General features: G+C 39.1%; 1 protein-coding gene across 1 annotated transcript in view; it reads right to left on the bottom strand.

Moving 5' to 3' along the window:
- Positions 1–22,751, bottom strand: part of fn3krp (fructosamine 3 kinase related protein) — a 29,401-nt gene that overhangs the window by 3,715 nt on the left and 2,935 nt on the right. Inside the window, exons 2-4 of the mRNA XM_080209037.1 lie at positions 9,607–9,758; positions 6,553–6,644; positions 5,714–5,796 (exon numbers count right to left, since the gene is read on the bottom strand). Of these exons, the coding sequence (XP_080065163.1) occupies positions 5,714–5,796; positions 6,553–6,644; positions 9,607–9,758 (327 nt within the window). The remainder of the gene's footprint in view (positions 1–5,713; positions 5,797–6,552; positions 6,645–9,606; positions 9,759–22,751) is intronic.

Raw genomic sequence — 22,751 nt, forward strand, 5'->3', positions numbered from 1 at the left:
TTTGTCTATGTTTGAATAAAGGTTGAGATCAGGTCTGGAGCCAAGTGCCCAGGCAGAAGCTAGTCTCAGTAATTGGGATCATGATTCACTAGATTGTCAGAAAAAAAACCATCTGATTCACCATTAGGAATGGAAATCTGGTGTCCTTATCTGCTCTGGTCTACACGTGAATCTAGATCCACCGTATTGTGGTTGATTCCTTACTGTCCTCTAAAATGACCCAGCTAACCACTCAGTTAAACTGCTACAAGAAAAAACCTTTGCTAGATGATCTGAACTTCTGTGAACAGACCAATGAGACAATATCTGTGCTTCTTCCAAACATCCAGTTTCACAGCATTAACAAAGTAATGGCACTGTGCTTATAGTCTATGAAACTTGATGTAAGTTTGTCATATCTTCTAACAGTACCAATCTGACACAGACAGCAGAATGAGTTGGATAAAATTGGGTTATGGCAGATGACTCATAGATGAAATTTACTGCAGATAAATGCAAAGTACTTCTCAAAAGAAGGCAAAACAAGCAACACATGATCTATATTAAAAACAGCCGAGGATTTTAATGGACTCAAAGCAAAATACATCCATCTTATGCATAATAGTAAACAACAAAGATAACAGAATACTGACTTACATAACCATACAACAGTTTAATATTGTCTGCAAATTCAGAGGTAAGGAACAGCATGATGTCCCAGCACTGGGGCCTGTCACTGATACATTAACCAAGGCTGACAATACTTCACTAATGAGTGTCTGTTGCTTCCTCTCTTTCAGCCAATTCCTTATCCACCTCCGGATTTTTGAGTTTTTTGATTTTGTGAAGCCAATTTAGCATTCTTTCATGCGAAAATCTTGAGGTCCAGGTACACTGCATAATAGAACTTTCTAAATTCCATCTGGAATGGCACATCCTTGCAAGAAAGCAAGTTGGTTTGTCAGACAGAATTAACCCTTTGGTTACTACCTATTGGTACATTTCCGTCAGCAGTTTGTAGATTCCATCCACACCCTAACAATATAGCATCAGTCTTTAGGAATGCATTGCTTTTGAGCCCAATCTTCTTATGGGTGATTGTAATATTAATTTCACTAGTAAAATCTATAATAATAGTTCGCATACTACGAGTGTGTCTTTTCAAATGGCACTTCCATAAAGTAATAATATAGTTCATGTTGAATTCTTTTTATTTCTTTGTCTATTTCAGTCTTGTTTCTGTTGTTTTGAGTTCTCAATTCTTCCTTGATAGTCCTCTCTGTTCCGGAAAAAAACTGATTTGAAGATCCTTGTGCTGATTTTCAGACCTACACCAACTTCTTCATTACTTATGGAATCTTTTCCAACCATATGTTTTTGCCTTTAATCAAAGTTGCTATAACACTGGATGGTGCTTTGTTCACCATTAGAAGCCACTGTTTTAGTAGTACATACTCTCCCAAAATATATCCATCCCTAAGGTGTCATATTTGCTCAATTGAGAATACTTTTGTTGGAATCAGGAAGCCTGCTCTGGGATTTGAGCACATAACCTAGTGAAAGTCATGGAGTGCTGGATGCCTTGTTGGAAACACGTTTTTTCCAGATCAGATGTTAAACAAGGTCTTGCCTACTTGCTTATATAGAAGTAAATGGCATTATGGGATTATTCCAAGAGGAAAAAAGAACTGTTCTTGGTCTCCTGACCAACATATATCCCTCACGCAACAACTAATTAGACAAATTACAACAGTTCTGATGAAGGGTCATCCAAACTCAAAATATTGGTTCTGTTCTCTTTCCACAGATGATGTCAGCCCTGCTGAGATTTTCCAGCATTTTCTATTTTTGTTTCAGATTCCAGCATCTGCAGTAATTTGCTTGCATTTCAGAAAAAAAATTAACTGATCGTTCACTCATTTATTGTTTGTGGAACCTTGCTTGTACAAATGGGCTCTCGTGGTTGTCTACAAGGCAAAAGAATGCACTTCGGAAATTAGTTGCAAAAAACTTTCGGCTATCATGATACAATATAAATGCAAGTGCTCTTTTTGAAGTCTTTTTTGCAAAAAGTTCTAACTTTTCAATTGTGCCCTCCTATCTCCTCTGCACCCACCATTATCACCTCGTAAATGCAGCATTAGAATGCAATTTATTGTACAGAACAGATCTCGATCAGTTGATGTGAATGTTAATTCTCAAATTTTTTGCTCACCTTTGGAGCTGGCAAAAGAGTTTTAAAGTCTTTTTGATAAATGTGTCGGCTAAAAGAGCTAGCGTGGGCTGTGTCCAGACATCATTACTATTCAGCCATGATTTTTACTTTTAATTTTACTAGCTGACACATGTTTCAGCCAAATCACCTAGGCAAGAACAAGCCAGGTGTAAGGTATGGGAACTGTAATGGCCATCGAGCGCTTAACCATATTTAATAAAGTTAGTTCCATAAACAACGTCCCAAAGGTATAAAATACAAAAATACACCATACAGAAACAGGTGACATTTTATTTTAAGAAAAGCTAAAGAAAAAAGCATTATTTTTACAGGTGCTTACTTTACAGTGTTTGAGGACCATTTTAATTTCTGTAAGCTTTGACAGGCAATTTGTGAGTAACTGATTTTTTCAATTGGTTGCAATGGCTATATTCTATGGCCAATTTCTACAGTGCAGACTAATTTTGATTTGTAATTTTCTCCCTTCTCGATGACAGAACTACCTTCAACATGGACCAGCAGCAGCTTGCAGATTCTTAATCGGATCATCATTCTGTTCAAAATATTTTAGTATGGATACTACCTTGACTGCAATTTTGGGAACACATTTCATTAGACGTTTCAGAGTCTTAGTAAGTCTGAAATAACTCAGTCCTTTGCCCACTGATCCCACTTTTCCTCTAGGAGTGTACACACCAATGCACTTTCAACAGTGAAGAAGCTAATATGATGAATTTGATCGATGTAGAATATCACTGACCTGGATCCATATTCTCCTCACTCTGCAATAGTCACTGCTGTTCTAAAGCAGTATATTTATCTCAAGTTGTAATGTATTCAAATTTATTTAAATGATATGCAAGTACATTTAGCAAAGTTAACTTAATGGCAGATGTAAAATTATTCAACAAAATTAATAAAGAGAAGGCATTTGCATCTGAATTTCAGAGGAAAGTCCAACCCACAGTTACTTTATTTGCAACATAATTATAATTACTATCTATATATTAGAATAATCGGGCAGAGTAAAAGATAGACAAGGTCTTGTTTTCTTTTATGAACGAATATACTCTGGCACCTTCTCCCTACATTTCATGTCGTTCAGTCCAAGGCCCCTTTGCCCCCTTGGTGAACATACAGGATTCTATGGCACTATGTGAAGTGCAAAGGTGCTCATCTTGTGCCCAAATCAACATTTAATTTTAAATCAATATCACCAAACAGATTATCTGCTCATTTACCTTATTGCTGCAGCGGGACTATGCACAAATTGGCTGCTGCATTTTCCTGTGAAATGTGAAAAGGTAAAGTCACCATAGTCCCAGATGACCAGAGGCTGACCATAGGTGGTGATTTAACCTGAGGTCACAACTCCTTAGCTGAGGGACAAGGTTGAGAAGGCAGGGATTTCATGAATAACCTCAGCCAATGTGAGAATTGAAACCACACTGTAAGTAGCGCTCTGCATCATGAATCAGCCATCCAGCCAACTGGGCTAACCAACCAACCATCACCCCCTGCCCCTTACACAATGTAACAATAACTACAGTTCAGAAGTGTATATTGGTTGTGAACCAATTTGCAACATTCTGAGGTCATGAGTGACACAATAAAAATTAAAGTTTTTCTTTGCTTTCTAAATCTTTATATTTCATTTTTGAAAGCTGTCAACAAAGAAAATTACAGCCCAGGAACAGGCCTTTTGGCCTTCCAAGACTGCATCAACCAGGCTACCTGACTTTACTAAAACCTCCTACCCTTCTGGGGACCAGATTTTTCCATTCCCATCCAATTCAAGTATTTTGTCCAGATGCCCCTTAACAGTCACTATCGTACCCGCTTCCACTACCTCCCCCGGCAGCAAGTTCCAGGCACTCACCACTCTCTGTGTAAAAAATCTCCCTCATACATCTCCTTTAAACCTTGCCACTTGCACCTTAAACCTATGCCCTCTAGTAATTGACTCTTCCAGCCTTGGTGAGAAGCTTCTGACTATCCACTCTGTCCATGCCTCTCATAATCTTGCAGACTTCTATCAAGTCACCCCCTCAACCTCCGTCGTTCTAATAAGAACAAACCAAGTTTCTCCAACCACTCCTCATAGCTAATGCCCTCCATACCAGACAACATCCTGGTAAATCTTTTCTGTACCCTCTCCAAAGCCTCCACATCTTTCTCGTAACCAGAATTGAACACTATATTCCAAGTGCGCCCTAACTAAGGTTCTAGAAAGCTGCAACATGACTCACCAATTTTTAAACACAATGCCCCGGCCGATGAAGGTAAGCATGCCTTATGCCTTCTTGACTACCTTCTCCACCTGCGTTGTCACTTTCAGTGACCTATGTACCTGTACGCCAGATCCCTCTGCCTATCATTACTCTTAAGGGTTCTGCCATTTACTGGATATTTCCTATCTGTATTAGACCTTTCGAAATGCATTATCTCACATTTGTCCGGATTAAATTCCATCTGCTATCTCTCTGCCTAAGTCTCCAACCAATCTATATCCTGCTGCATCCTCTGATGGTCTTCATCGCTATCCGCAAATTTACCAACCAATATGTTATCTGCAAACTTACTGATCAAACCAGTTATATTTTCCTCCAAATCATTTATCTATATTACAAATAGCAAAGGTCCCAGCACTGATCCCTGAGGATCACCACCTGTCACAGCTCTCCATTCAGAAATGCACCTTTCCACTGTTACACTCTCTTCTATGATCAAGCCAGCTCTGTATCCACCTTGCCAGCTCACGTCTGATCCCATGCGGCTTCACTTTCTGCATCAGTCTGCCATGAGGAACCTTGTCAAAGGCCTTACTGATGTCCATGTAGACAACATTCACTGTCCTACCTTCATCAACCATCTTTGTCACTTCCTCAAAAAACTTGATCAAGTTAGCAAGGCACAACCTCTCCTTCTCAAAACCATACTGCCTCTCGTTAATATGTCCACTTATTTCCAAGTGGGAGTAAATCCTGTCTCGAAGAATCCTCTCCAATCGTTTCCCTACCACTGATGTAAGGCTCACTGGCTTGTAATTATCTGGATTATTCTTGCTACCCTTCTTAAACAAAGGAACAACACTGGCTCTTCTCCAATCCTCTGGGATTTCCCCTATAGCTAGTAAGGCTACAAAGATTTCTCTCAAGACCCTAGCAATTTCCTCCCTTCTTTCTATCAGTATTCTGGGGTATATCCCATGAGGCCTCATGGCCCGGGGGACCTCTTTACCTTAACATTTCTCAAGAATCCCAATACCTCCTCTTTTTTGATCTCAACAAACTATCTACACACTCTTTCCCAGACTTATCCATCCACCAGTCCTTCTCTTTGGTGAACACTGACACAAAGTACTCATTCAATACTTTGTCTATTTCCTTTGGCTCCACGCATAGATCCATTGTCCTTGAGTGGGCAGTAATTTTACAATAATTTTTCAGTAATTTCTAATAAACACATCTGAGTATATTGAAGCTCTACATGTGTGCAAGAAGAAAAAAAACAGCCTACCTGTGGAAGATAACCACAGCAGGTAATGGTATGAAACCCAAATTTGTTCACGTACTGCATTTCAGACTGCCCTGGCCCCTTGCCTATCTCACACAGAACAAAAAAGAAACATGTTTAGGCCAGTATCTTTATATTTTTATTGTTGAACAACAATGCTCATTCAATTTTTAATATTGTTTTCCGAACGCAATAATGTATCATCTAATTCTTCTCAACAGTCAGTTATGAAGTATATTTTTGTGTTCACTTAAAGAATTCGTACACACTGTACATTAATGCACCATAAAAATAGTAGTCTTTTTCATAGCGAGCATTCCCTATCTACTTTTCACGCCATGCTAAATAACTTGAACTCATTTAGTTAAATCCAAAACACACATTTCAGTGTTACTATGAACAAGTATTAATTCTAGGTTTCTGTAAAGCAGTGCAATGTGCCAACTAGTAGCCTTCTCCAAAGTTTCTTGAACAAGAAAAGAGCTGCCTTAATATATCATGCACAATGGCAAGTTACAGCATTTTTGAGTCAGGCACAATTTTACCCTCTCCTCAGATGATCCTGCCTATTGTGATGAATCAACAAAAGTAAATCTTACTCTCTGAAAGAGGAATTCAATGCATTTAACACTTAAAAGTGCCAGCATCCTACAATGTATCCTTCATTTTGCACAAAAAGGATTGCAGAACCTCAAAAGCCATCCAAACTACCAGATATGATTTTTTCCCCCCATCTGTTGTTGTTGGTGTTACTGAAAGATATACATGAACCTGGGTTATATAATTTGTCAAACAGAAAGCTCAACTTTTCACGTAGATTGGAGCAAAGTTAAATCATTTACCAACAGTCTGTGCATCTTTCCTCTCTTGCTCCTTCAGCTTTGCATTATGGAGATGCAAATTTGCCAGTTGTTCCCCTAACACAGCCATATATCTAAAAGAAAAAAAACACCATACCTGGAAATAGAAATACACTTCTGACAAGTTTTGAAACAATCAAATCAAGAAGAATCTTCAAATGACACAGCTAGGTCTAAGAAATCATTATGAATTGTCTATTTGATACTATTTATAATACAAAGCAAAACAAAGGATTAAAATGAACTTTTAAAATGTTGTACACATCCACCAGACTTTGCCACATATACAACTCTCTGTCATATTTACCTTCTAGCCATAGCCCTAGGGACCACTCTGCTTTCAGTTGCCAGATAATAAGAAATGAACACATTGCTGCTTTAACATTCCATCTCCAACTTTGCCCAACTGTCTACTCCTCAGCTCCATATTGTTTTCCTGACCTATCTTTCTCAGGTACCCCCTAAGTTACAGCTCCACAAATTACCTATGATTATGTCATGGCATATCTAATACCTCAGTGCAAATATGCTATTATACAAATACATGTAAATAACAGCCCTAAAATATTGCTGATTTACAATAATACACATTCTTTTTAACAATATTTCTAACCAACTTCTACAACAGTTGCTAAGTTATGTACCATATTGTTTTAATCTAAAAGAGGAACCCAATGCATTTAACGCTTAAAAGAGTCAGCATCCTACAATGTACCATATTGTTTTAATTTCCCACTGTGACTGGATCCTGAACTTCCTAACTCACAAATCACAATCAGTAAGAACAGGCAACAACAACACCTCCAGGATCATCCTCAACACCGGTACCTCACAAGGTGTTCTCAGCCCCTTACTATACTCCTTATACATCTATGACAGTGTGACCAAATTCCTCTCCAATTCAATTCTCAAGTTTGCTGATGACACCACTGTAGTGGGTCGGAACTCAAACAATAATGAGATAGAGTATGGGAATGAGATAGAGAATCTGGTGAACTGGTCTGGCAACAATAATCTCTCCCTCAATGTCAACAAAATGAAAAAGATTGTCCTCGACTTTCAGGAAGCATAAAGGAGAACATGCCCCTATCTACATCAACAGGGACGAAATAGAAAGGGTCGAGAGCTTTAAGTTTTTAGATGTCCAGATCACCAACCTGTCCTGGTCCTCCTATGCCAACATTACAGTTAAGAACGTCCATCAATGCCTCTACTTTCTCAGAAGACTAAGGAAATTTGGCATGTCAGCTACGACTCTCACCAACTTTTACAGGTGCACCATAGAAAGCATTCTTTCTGGTTGTATCACAGCTTGGTATGGCTCCTGCTCTGCCAAAGACCGCAAGGAACTACAAAAGGTCGTAAATGTAGCCCAATCCGTCACGCAAACGAGCCTCACATCCATTGACTCTGTCTATACTTCCCACTGCCTTGGAAAAGCAGCCAGCATAATTAAGGACCCCACGCACCCCGGATATTCTCTCTTCCAACTTCTTCCATCAGGAAAGAGATACAAAAGTTGAGGTCAAGTACCAACCGACTCAAGAACAGCTTTTTACCTGCTGCCATCAGATTTTTGGACAGACCTACCTTGCATTACGTTGATCTTTCTCTACACCCTAGCTATGACTGTGACACTACATTCTGCACTCTCTCCTTTCTTTCTCTATGAATGGTATGCTTTGCCTGTCTAGCATGCAAAAAACAGTACTTTTCATTGTAGGTTCATACATGTGACAATAATAAATCAAATCAAAAATCGAAAAACCACATTAAAAAAATTAAGGACTGATTATTACAGAGTTATGAAGTAGCTGAAAATTGAAGTAATTTTATTGAATGTAGAAATAAGAAGTTTGGGTGTATTATAGGGCAGTACTCAGATCAAAGAGTGTGAATAACGTCCTGAATTAAAAGTTTGAAGTTTCAGTGATTCTAACTATCACCAGAGCCTGAAAACAAGATTGCATCATGGAAATCAATCTTCCATATACTTGAAAACAAGTGCACACTATTGAGCTGCAGTAGCTTTTTAGTCTACTTGCATACTTTTGTAAAGGTGGCAAGTATAATGGCAGACATCAAGTGGCAGCAGCACAGTAGCACCGTGGTTAGCACTGCTGCCTCACAGTACCAGGAACCTGAATTCAATTCCCAGCTTAGGTCACTGTCTGTGTTGAGTCTGCACGAGTTTGGGCGGCATGGTAGCACAGTGGTTAGCACTGCTGCTTCACAGCTCCAGGGATCTGGGTTCAATTCCCGGCTTGGATCACTGTCTGTGTGGAATTTGCACATTCTCCTTGTGTCTGCGTGGGTTTCCTCTGGGTGCTCCGGTTTCCTCCCACAACCCAAAGGTGTGCGGGTTAGGTTGATTAGTCATGCTAAAATTGCCCCTTAGTGTCCTGGGATGTGTAGGTTAGAGGGATTAGCGGTTAAATGTGTAGGGATATGGGGATAGGGCCTGGGTGGGATTGTGGTCGATGCAGACTCAATAGGCCGAAGGGCCTGTTTCTCCACTGTAGGGTTCTATGTTATGTCCTCCCACATTCTGAAAGATGCATTGGCCATGCGAACTTCTCCCTTAGTGTACCTGAACAGGCACCGGAGTGTGGCGATGAGGGGGTTTTCACAGTAACCTCATTGCAGTGTTAACGTGAGCCTGCTTGTGACACCAATAAAGAAACTTAAACTTTAAAAAGATATAACCGATTAATTCATAAATATGTGGCCAAATAGTGAATATTTTTGTTGCAATCACAACAAGCTTATTAGAAAATAGTTTATCCTAAGCATGGGACCAGCCCATGCTCAACTCAACCACACTAACAAGTTTCTCTACTCATAAATAATAAAATGGAAACATGCATTATAATTACATCATTATGTAGTGGAATCTCAACTTTAATCTCCAACTCACATTAGTCTCCCAAATTATGAATGAAAATCAGCTTTTCATTTGGGAATGGTGTTTCCATTAATAAATTAGCTGGTTCAGACTGAATGAATAATGGCTTGAAACAGTAATTGAAACCATACCTGTTTAAACTATGAATATCCAAATGTTCCATAACAAACACCGCTCCACCATCAGAGAGGCTGATCACTTTCACTGGTTTTGGTACCCTCACCGTGCTGGTTTTCAAAATTGCCTCGAGACTTGCCATTTCACCATCAAACATTGTTTTGGCCTGTTTCAAACAATGTGTTTAGTGAGATGATGAACATCAACAAAAAATGTCAAGAACAAAAATATTAAAGCATCACCAATATCTATCAAACCAATAAAGTTTGAGAGGCCCAGATCCAAAATTTCTGCCTTTGGAGAAGAAAGGCACAGTGGTTAGCACCATTGCCTCTCAGCGCAAGGGACAAAGGTTCAATTCTGGCTTAGGGTAACTGTCTGTGTGGAACTTGCACATTCTCCCCCTGTCTGTGTGGGTTTCCTCCGAATGCACTGGTTTTCTCCCAGTCTAAAGATGTATAGGTTGGGTGGATTGGCCATGCTAAATTGCCCCTACAGTGTCCATATATGTGTACGTTAGATGAGTTAGCCATGGTAAATGCACAGTTTATAGGAATAGGGAGCAGGGAGGGCCTGGGTGAGTTGCTCTTTTGGAAATTCGGTGTACACTTGATGGGCCAAATGGCCTCTTTCTGTACTTAGGGATTCTGTAGTTCTATGGAACTCTCATCCTACCTGGAACTCTGACTGTTCTATGGCCCTTACATGCAGAGTTAATTATGTGGTGAAACATGCATAAGGTAATCAAAAGTTACTACTTTATCTGTTCATAGTTGGCAAGATTTCATTTTTTTCCTCTGTTCCTGGCAACTGCTAAGCACAAGTTTTTGTGACACTGCGGCTGCCCTTATTTCCATCCCTCATGTGCTCTTATAGAATTAACAGAATGCTAGGCATGAGTCAATGCAGTTCCCCCAAAATGAGGCACCTAATCTAATACCACTCTCCTGTGTATTTGCTTAAATAATCCTCTTTTTCGAGCATTAATACAAATTCCTATTAAAGAAATCTATAGTAAGAAGTCTCACAACACCTGGTTAAAGTCCACAGGTTTGTTTAGAATCATGAGCTTTCAGAGTGCTGCTCCTTCCTCAGCTGAGTACAATCCATCTAATCTTTGGACTGTGGGAGGAAACCAGAGTACACTCACGTAATGAAGGAGCAGTGCTCCGAAAGCTCGTGATTCCAAATAAACCTGTTGGATTTAACCTGGTGTTGTGAGACTTCTTATTTTGTCTATCCCAGTTCAATGCTGGCATCTCTACAAGAAATCTAAATATCAGCTTTGTGACCGAGAATTCCATATTTTAACCATATTTTTCTAATGTTCCACTCAATTGTAGAGATTTGAAAGCATGGAAATAGGTCTATGCCAATGTTTATGTTCCACACACTTCCCACCATCCTGTTTCATCTAACCCTATCAGCATAACCCTTTTCCTTTCTCTCTTTGGTACTTATCTAGCTTCCTTTTAATAGCATCTATGCTATTCACAACAACTACTCCATGTGGCATCAAGTTATACATTCTAACCATGCCCTTGAGTGAAGGGATTTCTGCTGAATTCCTTATTGGAATTATGAGAAACTATGACCCCTAATTTTGGACTTAGCCCTGTCAAATGGATTGGGATTGCTGACTATGTAAAATACTCCAATGCTTAATTCATGTCAAACTAACAGGCCTGTAATTCCTCCCACTATTCACTTGACCTAAACTTATAACAATAACTACTTTTTTCCAATTTTTCTAGTACGACCCATATGTTCAATGAGCTGTGAACAAAAGTTATTGGAATCTCTACTTCTCATTTACTTGACTGTTTTTGGATGCGTTCGATCTGGTTCAGTTAGCTCAGAAATGTGAAAACACCCTTTGCTTTTATAACCATTTCATTAGTGATCTTCATTCTATCTATGAGCTTGAATGCATTTATATTTTTCCAGATATCAGGAGGGGATATTATTACTGTTTTCTGTATTGAAAGCTGATATAAGAAAACATAAAATTCCCACTTGACTCACTTTCAAAATGCCCATTTTTTTGGTAACACTTTGCATTTGTGTGTCAATGTCTTTGTGTTTTTGTTTAGCAAAGTCTTTTAATATATTTATATCTAATTCTATGTAATTTTGTGAAAGGTCTTGTGGTGCATTGTGTTGTGTTCCTGCCTCTGAGCCAGAAGCTCCAATTTTGAGTCCCACTCCAAGGCTTGATGCCATGGAAAGCGCATTCAAAATGTGGCCAAACAGGTTGCTTGCCAGCTGGTAAATCCTTCCTATATATCAATGGGCAGGCATGAGTGGCAGAGACCCTTGTCAGCCATGCCTGATGCAGAGTGGTACCCCTCAAGTTTTGGCTGCTGGCAACCTGTTCCAGCAAAAATTAGCCATGGAAACAGACATAAGTATATGCTTTGCCTGTCTCACATGCCACTAGGCATTGGGAAGTTCTAGGATCACATATTTTCATTTTTCAGTTAACCTTCCTATTTTCTTTTACTGTTTTCTCATTTCCCTATTTAGATCATTCTGCTAATGCAACCTGATAATGTGGATTTCCTATAATTTAACACATAGACATTTATTTAACAAATAAAAGATTGCAACTATAATTCATGACAAAAATTGTTACAACTTTCAACCTATTATACAAATTGAAGTATCAAGAGCATGGGTTTTATTCGAACACATGTAACTGCTTGGATTTCCTACCATGCCAAAATTACAACAGCTCATGGTTAAAAATAAGAAAATCAATGTAGAATAGGTCCGTTCAGAGTTTAAGTTTGTTAAAATTGGTAATTTATTACCATTTTCTCGGACTCTGCTAAAACATTAATAGGTTGCCAACTGGATGTGAAATGACTACACTTTGCATCATCCCAAGGCAGGAAGCTGTGTGGGAAAGTTTTGGCGAGAATCCATTTTCTGCTCGTCTGTATCTACGTACGATTGAGCATAGTGGGCCTTCAGTACAAGATTTTAAAAAATCTGTGACTGAGTCATTCAATTATAGACTATAAGCATGTTCGATTTTACAGGTACCTCATTATTTCTTTTGCTATTAATAACAGAATATATTTTATATAGAGAGCTGCAAGTTTGTTTTGGAAACTGGTTGAAACATTGAAAGCTTTTAGAAAATGTGATTTAGTTATGGAATCTTCCCATTAGCCAAAAATTTGCATTTATACAAAGTTTATAGCATATTTCAGACATAACTCAATAGCTTGTGGACAAATAATTCCCTAAAAATGCTTCTTTTGGCTAGGAAGATGACTGCGGCATGTGCAGAAAGCCATCACCAGTTTTGAGTGGGCAGAACAAGTTGCCAACATCAGCAACATTTTTTATCTTCAGAAGGCATACACCCTTCCTATACAGGGCTACACTGCATCAAAGTCTAGGGAGTGATAAACGTAGATTAGCCAAACGAAAGCTTAGAGGAATTTTTGAGCGTGTATACAAGTGTAGGATCGTAACTAGCAAAAAGCACATTTCTTTCCAGGGCCAAGCACCATTTGCCCAGTGAAAAGAAGTCCCTCTGTTGGCAAACTGGCCTGCAATGTTATCTGGAGCTGAACAAGAATACCAAATTCTAATGATAGTTCAACTTCTCCAGGATCCATTTGAGAACCAGGCTGGCTGGCCACTGACCCAGCAAGAGGACCCTGAAATAATGTAAATCTACAGGTTGGAAAACAGATTACAGAAGTTGTTCTACAGGGCAATCTTGGTCTCAAACTTCTATCACCAGGCATGTCATCTTAGAGTTACCTTCATTTCCAAGAGATTCCACATAGTTATCTCCCTTCAAGGAGTACAGTCACTGGATGCCCATTGAACAACTGATAAGTGCCAGTAACTAACTAAGCAGCAGAAACAAAGAGCTGAATTTAATAGAGGTGATGGGGTTCTTGCTTGTCGGTGCCCTGTCTCACCAAGTAATGAATGCCAAGCACTTAACTACATAGCAATGGACCTTTCCAGGATCAAAGACCCCAGAGGTGGAAGTCCCAACCATTGATCTGCCAGACAAGCAGAAACCGGCATTGCTACTGAAATATTGCACCATCCAAGAGTTAGTGGCTGCTGCTGGTAGGGTCTGAGGACTCGGATTATTACTGGATACCAGGTGAGTGATAGCAAGAGCTAGGGTGGGGTCACAGAATAAGGGAGTCAGCAGCAGAAGTAGCAGGTGGGGTCAGCAGTACGGGAGTCTACAGCAAAAGTAAGGAGTAGATTCACAATGAGCCCCTGCACCCCATTGCCAAGTCCCTCAATCAGGCACTGAGATGCTTTGAACAAGGGAGCCCCCTCGACGTTTGCAGACGAACATGCCAGCGGTTGCTTTTTGGGCTCCCTCATGAAAATACCCTGCTCACTACTTGGTTAATACCAGCGGTCGAAGTTTGGAGCACTTACTTGGGCTATAATGAGGTGGAGGCAGAAAGACGGTGAGGTCCTATCCACCACCCTGCTGGCTGACTAAATGCCCGAGCAGCTCACCAAAAGTTGTAATTTTTGAAATCTATAGTTAGAAGTGAATTACTTAGCGCATTGAGGGAGTTAGGTCATGTTCTTAACTCCCTGATGTGGCTCGTTGGCATCCTTAAGCAATGAATTACTGTGAAAGTAAATTCACAGCACAGACTATGATTCAGTTACAAACACACTGACTAGTCAGGAAACGAGTTTGAGTATTTACCACAGTTGCAAAGATTTTTTTAAGAAAGGGTACTGTATGTTCTTTCAATAGTCATACACACCACTACCTGTAAACAACCCCTACCCCATCCAGAAACATTCTCACAGATGTTCCACAACCTATACTCTATATTGGATTTTACAGTAGATTCCAGCTGTAAAACTGAATTGCGTCAACAAACAAAATATCACCACTATGCTAAACTATCACAAACTGAAATTAGCTACAATTGTGATAAAGAAACATGGTTATATTTATCCAAAGGACAGAGGTGCTATGTATAAATTAAATACTTAGCTTACGAGGACTTTTTAAAATCTGTTCAAATTTTGCAGGACAAAGTGAAAATTAAGTGTCCATTTTGCCAAGTTCTCGACAAGTATTTGCAAATACAAACTTCAATTCTCACCCCACCACAGATTTTATGTTCCTGAGAACTTCTCTCCTTCAGTTTTTGATTAAATCCTTCTTTCAAGTCAGTAAAGACAGTTGATCTGCCTGAATTCACTTTTATGTTTAAATTTACTTATATGCTGAAGAATTTGGGGCGGCATAGTGGTTAGCACTGCTGCTGCTTAGCGCCAGGGACCTGGGTTCGATTCCCAGGTTGGGTGACACGTTTTCCCTGTGACTACGTTGGCTTCCACTGGGTGCTCTGGTTTCCTCCCACAGTCCAAAGATGTGCAGGTTAGGTTGATTGGCTATGCTAAATTGTGCCTTGGTGTCATGGGGTTAACAGGGTAAATAAGTGGGGTTATGGGAATAGGACTGAGATGGATTGCGATTGGTGCAAACTTGATGGGCCAAACGGCCTCTTTTTGCACTGTAGGAATTCTATGAATGTTGCACACTGAGAAATTAACAGCGAAGTGGTCTATTTTCACATAAAACAATAACAATCTCTTTACTCAAGCTAAATGTAATATAAAATCCATATGAAGGATACTAGAGACTGCAACATATGGCTCGACAAACATTATCCTGATTAAAAAGGCAGGCACATCTACCCACGAATGTTTATATAACTCCAGCCAACCATTAAGCATGCAGAGCAGCTGTCTCTCGCACTTAAATTCACACCTACCCCATCAACCTGACTGATGCAGATCAAAGAATAAAACTGTCTAAATTCTCCAACTACTTCAAGTTTTAAAAGCATCGTTCAAAAAAGTTGGTTATATTATTTTAAATATCTACGGCACCACAAAAAAACTCCAGTCTTCATCACAAAATGGGTTCAGTTGTAAAAGGCATTCCAGTCCAGTTTTTTTCCCTTTTTTCCAGATTACCACAATTTAACCTTTCTAATTCATTTGGCACATTGTTTAGAATGGAACCAAAAATGAAACAGGTCATCTCATCTTCAACAGTGAAGGAATGGTTGAAGTGGTAAATGAGTCTGTTTCCTCAGTTTTCACTTAAGGTAAAAGTCACACAATTGGATCTTGTCAACGTATTGTTTCGTCTGAAGCAGTCCATGTTCAAATGCAATAAGACTCCTGGATAATATGCAATCTTAGGTTGACAAGTACCATTTGCACCGTGCAAATAGCAGAAAATTACAAACTCCAACAAGAGAGATTCTTAACAGCATCCCTTGACATTCATTGGCATTACCATCAGTGAATCCACCCCTACCAATATCCTGGGGGTTCCATTTACTTCAAACTGAACTTTATTAGCCACAAAAATACCATGGCTACAAAGGCAGGTCAGAAGCTAGGAATCCTGCAGAGACAAACTCACCTGCTGACTCCGCAAAGCTTGCCCGCCCTCCACAAAGCACATCAGGCATGTGATGGAATACACTTCACTTGCAGCCTTAGCAACACTCAGGAAGCTTAACACTATGCAGGACAATGCAGCTTGCTTCATTGGTATACCTCCATTACTGGCGCACATGGCAGCAGTGTGTACCATCTACAGGGTGCACTGCAGCAGTTCACCAAGGCTAGTTAGACACAACCACTACCATCTATAGGACAAGTGTAGCAGATGCATGGAAACAGTGCCACCTGGAAGTTCCCCTCCAAGGCATCCTGACTTGGAAATATCTTGCCGTTCCTTCACATTGCTGAGTCAAAATCATGGATCTCCCTCCCTAACAGCATTGTGAATGTACCAAAACCACAAGGACTGTAAGGGTTCAACAAGGAGGCTCACCACGACCTTCTTAAAGACAATTAGGATGGGCAAAAATGCTTGCCCAGCCACCGATGATGACCACATCCCAAGAATGAATAATTTAAAGGACAGTAACATTCAAAAATGACGCCTGGAGATAAATATTGAGAAGTTAAGGACTGAAAGAAGATAAATTGACAAGTTCAGAAGTACACAGGCCAGAAAGTGGAAGGAAATTGAGGAGATGACTTGATTATAAAAAATTTTTCAAAAAGGTCAAAAGAAGGGAGGGTTATAAACTTTATAATATTGTTCAAATTAGGGGAAAAACCTAAATTGGGAAAACAATGGTGTATACCTTTTTGACCAAATTCTAATATTTATCATAGTAGTCATCTTCCATACTCTTTTTTAGTATTCCTACGGTCATATTTTTGCCTTCTTCCATAAAAAAAACTAAAGCAAAATACTCATTAAACAAGCAGGAACCCAAAGACAACTAATGAGATGAATAACTAATTAATTTCTTGAGGTTGTGCAAGTAGATGAATGAATGTTGCCCAAAACAGTGGGCGTGCTCCCAGCTCTTCAACAGAAATGCCATAAAATGTTTTGGATTCACCTCAACAGGAACATGGGTCTCGTTGGTACTTCCAGCACTGCAGAACTGACACCGTACTGACAAATCATTTACGTAAGTAGTAAGAATATCTTTCTTATTCTTCTGGCATAAGAAAAATGGTGTCCGCTATTTATCTCAAAAAAAACTTGTCATCTCTCTGGTATGGGTTTTCCTTTCCCTGAAATAAGTTTAAATCAGGTGCTAAAACAAGGCAATCTTCAAGCATGCAGCAGAAGTGATGTCATTAAGCAATGTCAGCAGCCAGTCACATTGAGGTATTCTCACAGACATATAACCAGGAAATAAATGCACTAATTACTCTTCACTTCTGATTAAACTATATATGTGACACAAAGATGGGACTAAGACAGAAATATCACGAAATATTTAACATTAAAAATGTGGAATATTTTATTATAATGGAGAAATTTGACATTCTGCAAATATATAATTAGTTTTTCAGGACCGGAGAGACTTTTCAACTGTAATTATGAACTTAGTATGCTGTTAAAAACACACTTACATCCCATTCAACAACTTTTGCACAGGTTTTTACAGCAAAACTAATAGCATGAGAGAGAAAATTATTGTCAATTCAGTGATTTGCAGTTGATTGCAATCAGGGACTCCAACAGTGTACCCTGAGGGAAGTACGGAATCACTGACAACATATTCCTGTGTTTTACTGTGCTTGGTGCAAATTCCAGAATTTGCTGTCAGTTTCAGAAGAGCAATCATGCAAAGTCCATGCTCCGTATATTTGCTGGCAATGCTAAATTTGGGATCATGATAGGCCTTGAAGAACAATGCAAAGGAAATGCCGCAGGAGAATACAGAGCATTAGGGATCCTAGACGAGGTTCTTTAAAATTGGAATGCAAGTAGAAAAAGGCATAAATATTCTGGGTTTTAAAACTGAGCCTGAAATACAAAAGGAAATGAAGTTTTTTTTATAATGTTTTAATGGGAGTTGGGATATTATATGCAACACATTACATTTGCATTTCATAGCACTTTTAAGGCGAAAACATCCCAAAGTGCTTCACAGAAACATATTTAAAAAACTGAACATATTAGAAGGAGCTACCAATGTTCACTGAGAGATGGGTGTAAGATAGGTGATGAAGAAGGAAAGGGAGGTGGAGAAGTAAGTGGACCTAAGGAGGTAATTCAAGAGCTCGGGGCCTGGGCAACTAAAGGCAAAACTGTCAATGTTGGCGAGATGGAAGGGGATGCACAAGAGTCAAATATACAGAGTTGCAGGATGGATGTAGGGCTCTAGGAGATAAAGAGATAAGGGGTAAGGCCCATTTAAACATGAGGCAATCACTTTAAATATGAGGTGTTGGAGGACTAGAAACCAGTTAGAAGTCTGACAAGGATTATGGATAAGCAACAAGGGTTTCAGCAGCATATGAGCTGAGATAAGAAGCAGGTACAGGCAATGTTATAGAAGTAAGCAGCATCTGTGTTGGAGAGGATATTGAGCCAAGTTCAATTAAGGATCCAAGGGGATGCTAAGGTTGTAAACTGTATGTTTCAGCTGAAAACTGACCAGAGAGGGGATTGGAATTAGTAGCAGAATATAGTTTGGAAAAGGCTAAGAATGATGTCATCAATCTTCCCAATGTTTAGCTTGAGGAAATTGCAACTCATCCAAAATTGGTTGTTGGATAACACTGAAGCAGTTTGACAGGCCAAGAGAAATGGTGGAGAGACAGAGCTGGGTGTTGGCATGGTATATGTGAAAGCTGACAACATGCCTATGGTTCATGTTGCCAAGAGACAGAACATAGATATGGATGAGAAGAGAGCAAGGGATTCATCCTCAGCAGACACCAAACGTAATGTAGCAGAAGTAGGATGTTAAGCCATTTCTGGAAATACTCTTATTACAATTAGATAGCTGTGAATGGGAACAAACCGCTTAGCTGGAGAGACTTTGTGAAGATGATGAGGTCAATTATTTTAAGTTTACAATGAGGTGGTGGAGGAATAACATGCCAGTCATTGAAACTGTCATTTGTGACTTTGGTTAGGATCATTTGAGTGCTATGAAAGGACTGGAAACCTGATGAAGGTGGATTCCTAAATGAGAAGCAGCAACACATTAAAGCACTTCAGAGATGAAAGAAAAGTTGTAAATGTGGCAGCAGTTTATAAGGACAGAAGGTTTGAGGTTTTTTGAAGCAAGGCTATTGAAAGGGAGGTTTTGAAAGGGACGGGGATGGTACCTGAGAAAAGGGAAACATTTACAATGTCAGCTCGCATGAAAAGCAGAAAAAGATGTTGGAATGTCACAATTTATTAGGAATGGGGCTAGGACAGCCAGAAGTGGGTTCAACACTACTGCTGATTTGATTTGCATGGACAAGTGTACTGGAAGAAAGGGGAAATTTAAAGTCACAGTTGGTGGTGCAGAAAAGAGACCAAGTTATCTTTGCTTTCCAGGGTAATCTTGGAGTAGCACCTGATTTCAGCAGAAGGTGAGATTCAATAACAGTTGATGTGGCCCAAGCAGATATGTGCCTTTTGGACAAATGAACAAAAGAGAGACCAGGTCAAGAGTAATGGCTGGATGGAGGTGGAGAAACAGTTGTGTTGTGGGACAAGGACATTAAATATGGGAAGTGAAGGTAGAAATGAGCAAAATCAACAACTGAACTATTCCTCAAATGGAGAATCAAAGGCTTGCAGGGAGATTCAAAGTGTGGTTATAAGTAAGTTGGGGGGAGCTTTTGCTAGAGTCAAACACAGACATGGGAATGGAAGAGGAGGAGGATTTTCATCAGTGTCTAAAGCCATAGGAGAGGCTATGAGAAATGGCAAGTACAAGGGTGGGTCATGAATATTAATAGGAGAATTTATTTGAAGCAAGAGAATAGGAGAAGTATTGAAATCAGCATAAAGGGAGGAAAAAGTGATGATGAGTGAAAGGAATGAAGATGAAGAGTTACTCAGTGCAGAAGTGGAGGGTGGATATCTTGTGGTCAACCTCAGTGTAGGGGATGGGATTTTTGTTTAAGGTGGTGAGAACAAGATTTTCAAAGTAGAATATGATGCCAAGAGATAGAGCAAGAGACGAAAGTGTGAAATAATGATAAGGGTCAAAGCTCTATTGTGGTAGTTTGGTCAAGGCAGATGGTGTAATGTTTAGTCAGATTAGGAGGCTTCAGTAAAGAATGAACAAGTCAGAGACAAGGTAGAATGGAAATTACTCAAATTGAACTAGGAATAAATTACAGTATTTGAATTTCCTTAATGGATTTAGAGGCATATAAGGGAGATTTTCAATATTATGAAAAGCTTAGTGCATGATTTATTTTCTGCTGGTCGATGAATTGGTGACAAGAAAGTGTAGACTAAGGATTAATATGAGAAAGATTGTCCTTGAGATGGTAACTGTGAGCCACTTTCTTGAAGTGCTGCAGTCTATCTGTTGTAGATACACCAACAGTCTACTTGGATGAGAAAAACTGTGGAACTCTACCTCTGTAGGAATTCATATCTGTAAATAAGAAGAAAAATGAAAAGGAAAGCACACTGAGGATATATGAGCATGGAATCCTTTATCATGTGCCCATTGAAACAATTACTACAACATCATTTAAAACAAAATTGATAAGTACTTGAAAAGAAACATTTAATTCCAGAGAAAGATAAAGGACAGGAAAAGACTACTGACAGTTCTGGCTGAAGGTTTGCACAAACAAATTTGTAGGAGGCCAAATATCTCCTTCTGTCCTTCAATTATCTAATTCAACCATGTGCACTGGCAGACAAGGTGGGCAGACTTATGGGAAATCCAGGGCGACTCACTCTCAATTTTTTTGCCCTAGCATGTTCCTTCCTTATTTCTCATAGATATGAATTTCTGCAGAAGTTCCACAGATATAAGTTTTTTCGTCCAAGTAGAGGTGTTGTTGTATCTACAACAGAGAGACTGCAGTGCTTTAAGAAAGCAGCTCACAATCACCTTCTCAAGGACAATTAGGGATGGGCAACAAATGCTAACTTAGGCAAGGACACTCTCGTCCCATGAATTAAGAAGAAAATAACTGTTCTTCTGTGACAGTCCAGATCCTAAGTTTGAAAAGCTGTGTTAAAGTTCAAACCAAATCCAACTCAACTGACATCCACACTCGTGCAGAGGGGTTATTGGAGATCGATAAGTATGACCTCAGTTGATTTTCTCTTTTCTAGCCCAGGGACAATACGAACAGGTCATTATTCCCCCTGGTAAGACCAACCAATTTACTGCAATGCAGCAATCAAATCTGAGACCTCTAGTCTATGTGTTTCAACTACGTGCTGTATTTATCAATTCGTTTTCAATTCAGTTTCTAAATTCCTGCTCCAGAAGTGTCTGCCATCTGTCTGCCTTCCTGTCAATCGGATGGCCACGACACAAATATATGCGCACAAGGAATCATAGCCAAAAAAATTGTTTACTCACATATTTTAGGGCAGAAACGGCCTTGGACTTGAATTGAGTTTTATAATTGGGTTGATTTTTTTGCTTATACTGGTTCAGCTTTTGTAAATATTTACAGTAGATGTCAGTGAATATAATGATGTTTTTTGGCTTGGTAGAAGTGACAGATCTGATGGGCTCTGTAGTTTGTTTTTAAATAAACATCAGGCTTCATAGAAAAGGCAAGATTCGTTCATTGGTCTTATTATTTTGGATTCTTTCTTGATGACCAATTTGTGTGTTCACTTATTGTGGATTCAAGAATTGGTTGCACAAAATAAAACTGACATTTAGTTGGTGTCAGCCATTTTAAGTAATTGGAGATTATTTTCTGTTGCTGCAGATAATCAGGACAAAGTTGCCTCAGACCAATTTTCTGGGCATAGTTATAGGAATGAGAAAAGTTCTAAAGTTGATTTATTAGTGTCACAATAAGGCATACATTAACACTACAATAACGTTATTGTGAACATCCCCTCATTGCCACGCTCTCAGTAATGTAGTCTTTCAATGCTTGCTTGTAATTACACATTCACAAATCTTTCTTTTCTCAAAAATAACAAATTATAAATCCACTAAAATTGTTGCTGACCAATAGTCACAAACTTCAGGAGAGGAGGAAAAATAACAGAAACTAACTTTATTTCAAAGAAACTTATAGCACAGGGGAAAATAAATTTATCTTCAATTGTAATCTGTATGGAAAATCATTATTTTTGCCTCACTTCACATCCAAAATAATGTTACTTATACATGAACATCTATGCAACAGGGTACATAATTGTAAAATATAGGTATGTTAAAAACCTGACGGGTTTCTTCCAAACATACAAAAACAACGGGCAGGAAAAAGAGCAGTTGGTGCATCAAGCCTGCCTCATATTCGTAGTGCAAAGGGCTTCACGATGAGTAAGGACATTCATTTGTAACTTTTTAGTTACTCGCATTTTTAATCTTCAAACAGAAAAAACAATTTTATCAAGATAGCTGTTGCTAGTGAAAACACAATGAGGTTTACAGTACAGACAAGTATTTTTGAGGAATATTCCTCAAAAAGATTTGTGTGCAATGTAAATCTTGTATTTTTCATATCAGTTGTACTGGCAGCTGCTGTCTTGATAAAATTCTCCCTTTAACTTTGCAGATAATAATCCAATCCCCTCTTGAATGGATAAAAGCAAATTACTGTGGATGTTGAAATCTGAAACCAAAAGAGAAAATGCTGGAAA

This window comes from Carcharhinus amblyrhynchos, chromosome 21 (assembly GCF_965287045.1).
Source record: "Carcharhinus amblyrhynchos chromosome 21, sCarAmb.v2.hapA, whole genome shotgun sequence".
Classification (NCBI taxonomy): Eukaryota; Metazoa; Chordata; class Chondrichthyes; order Carcharhiniformes; family Carcharhinidae; genus Carcharhinus; species Carcharhinus amblyrhynchos.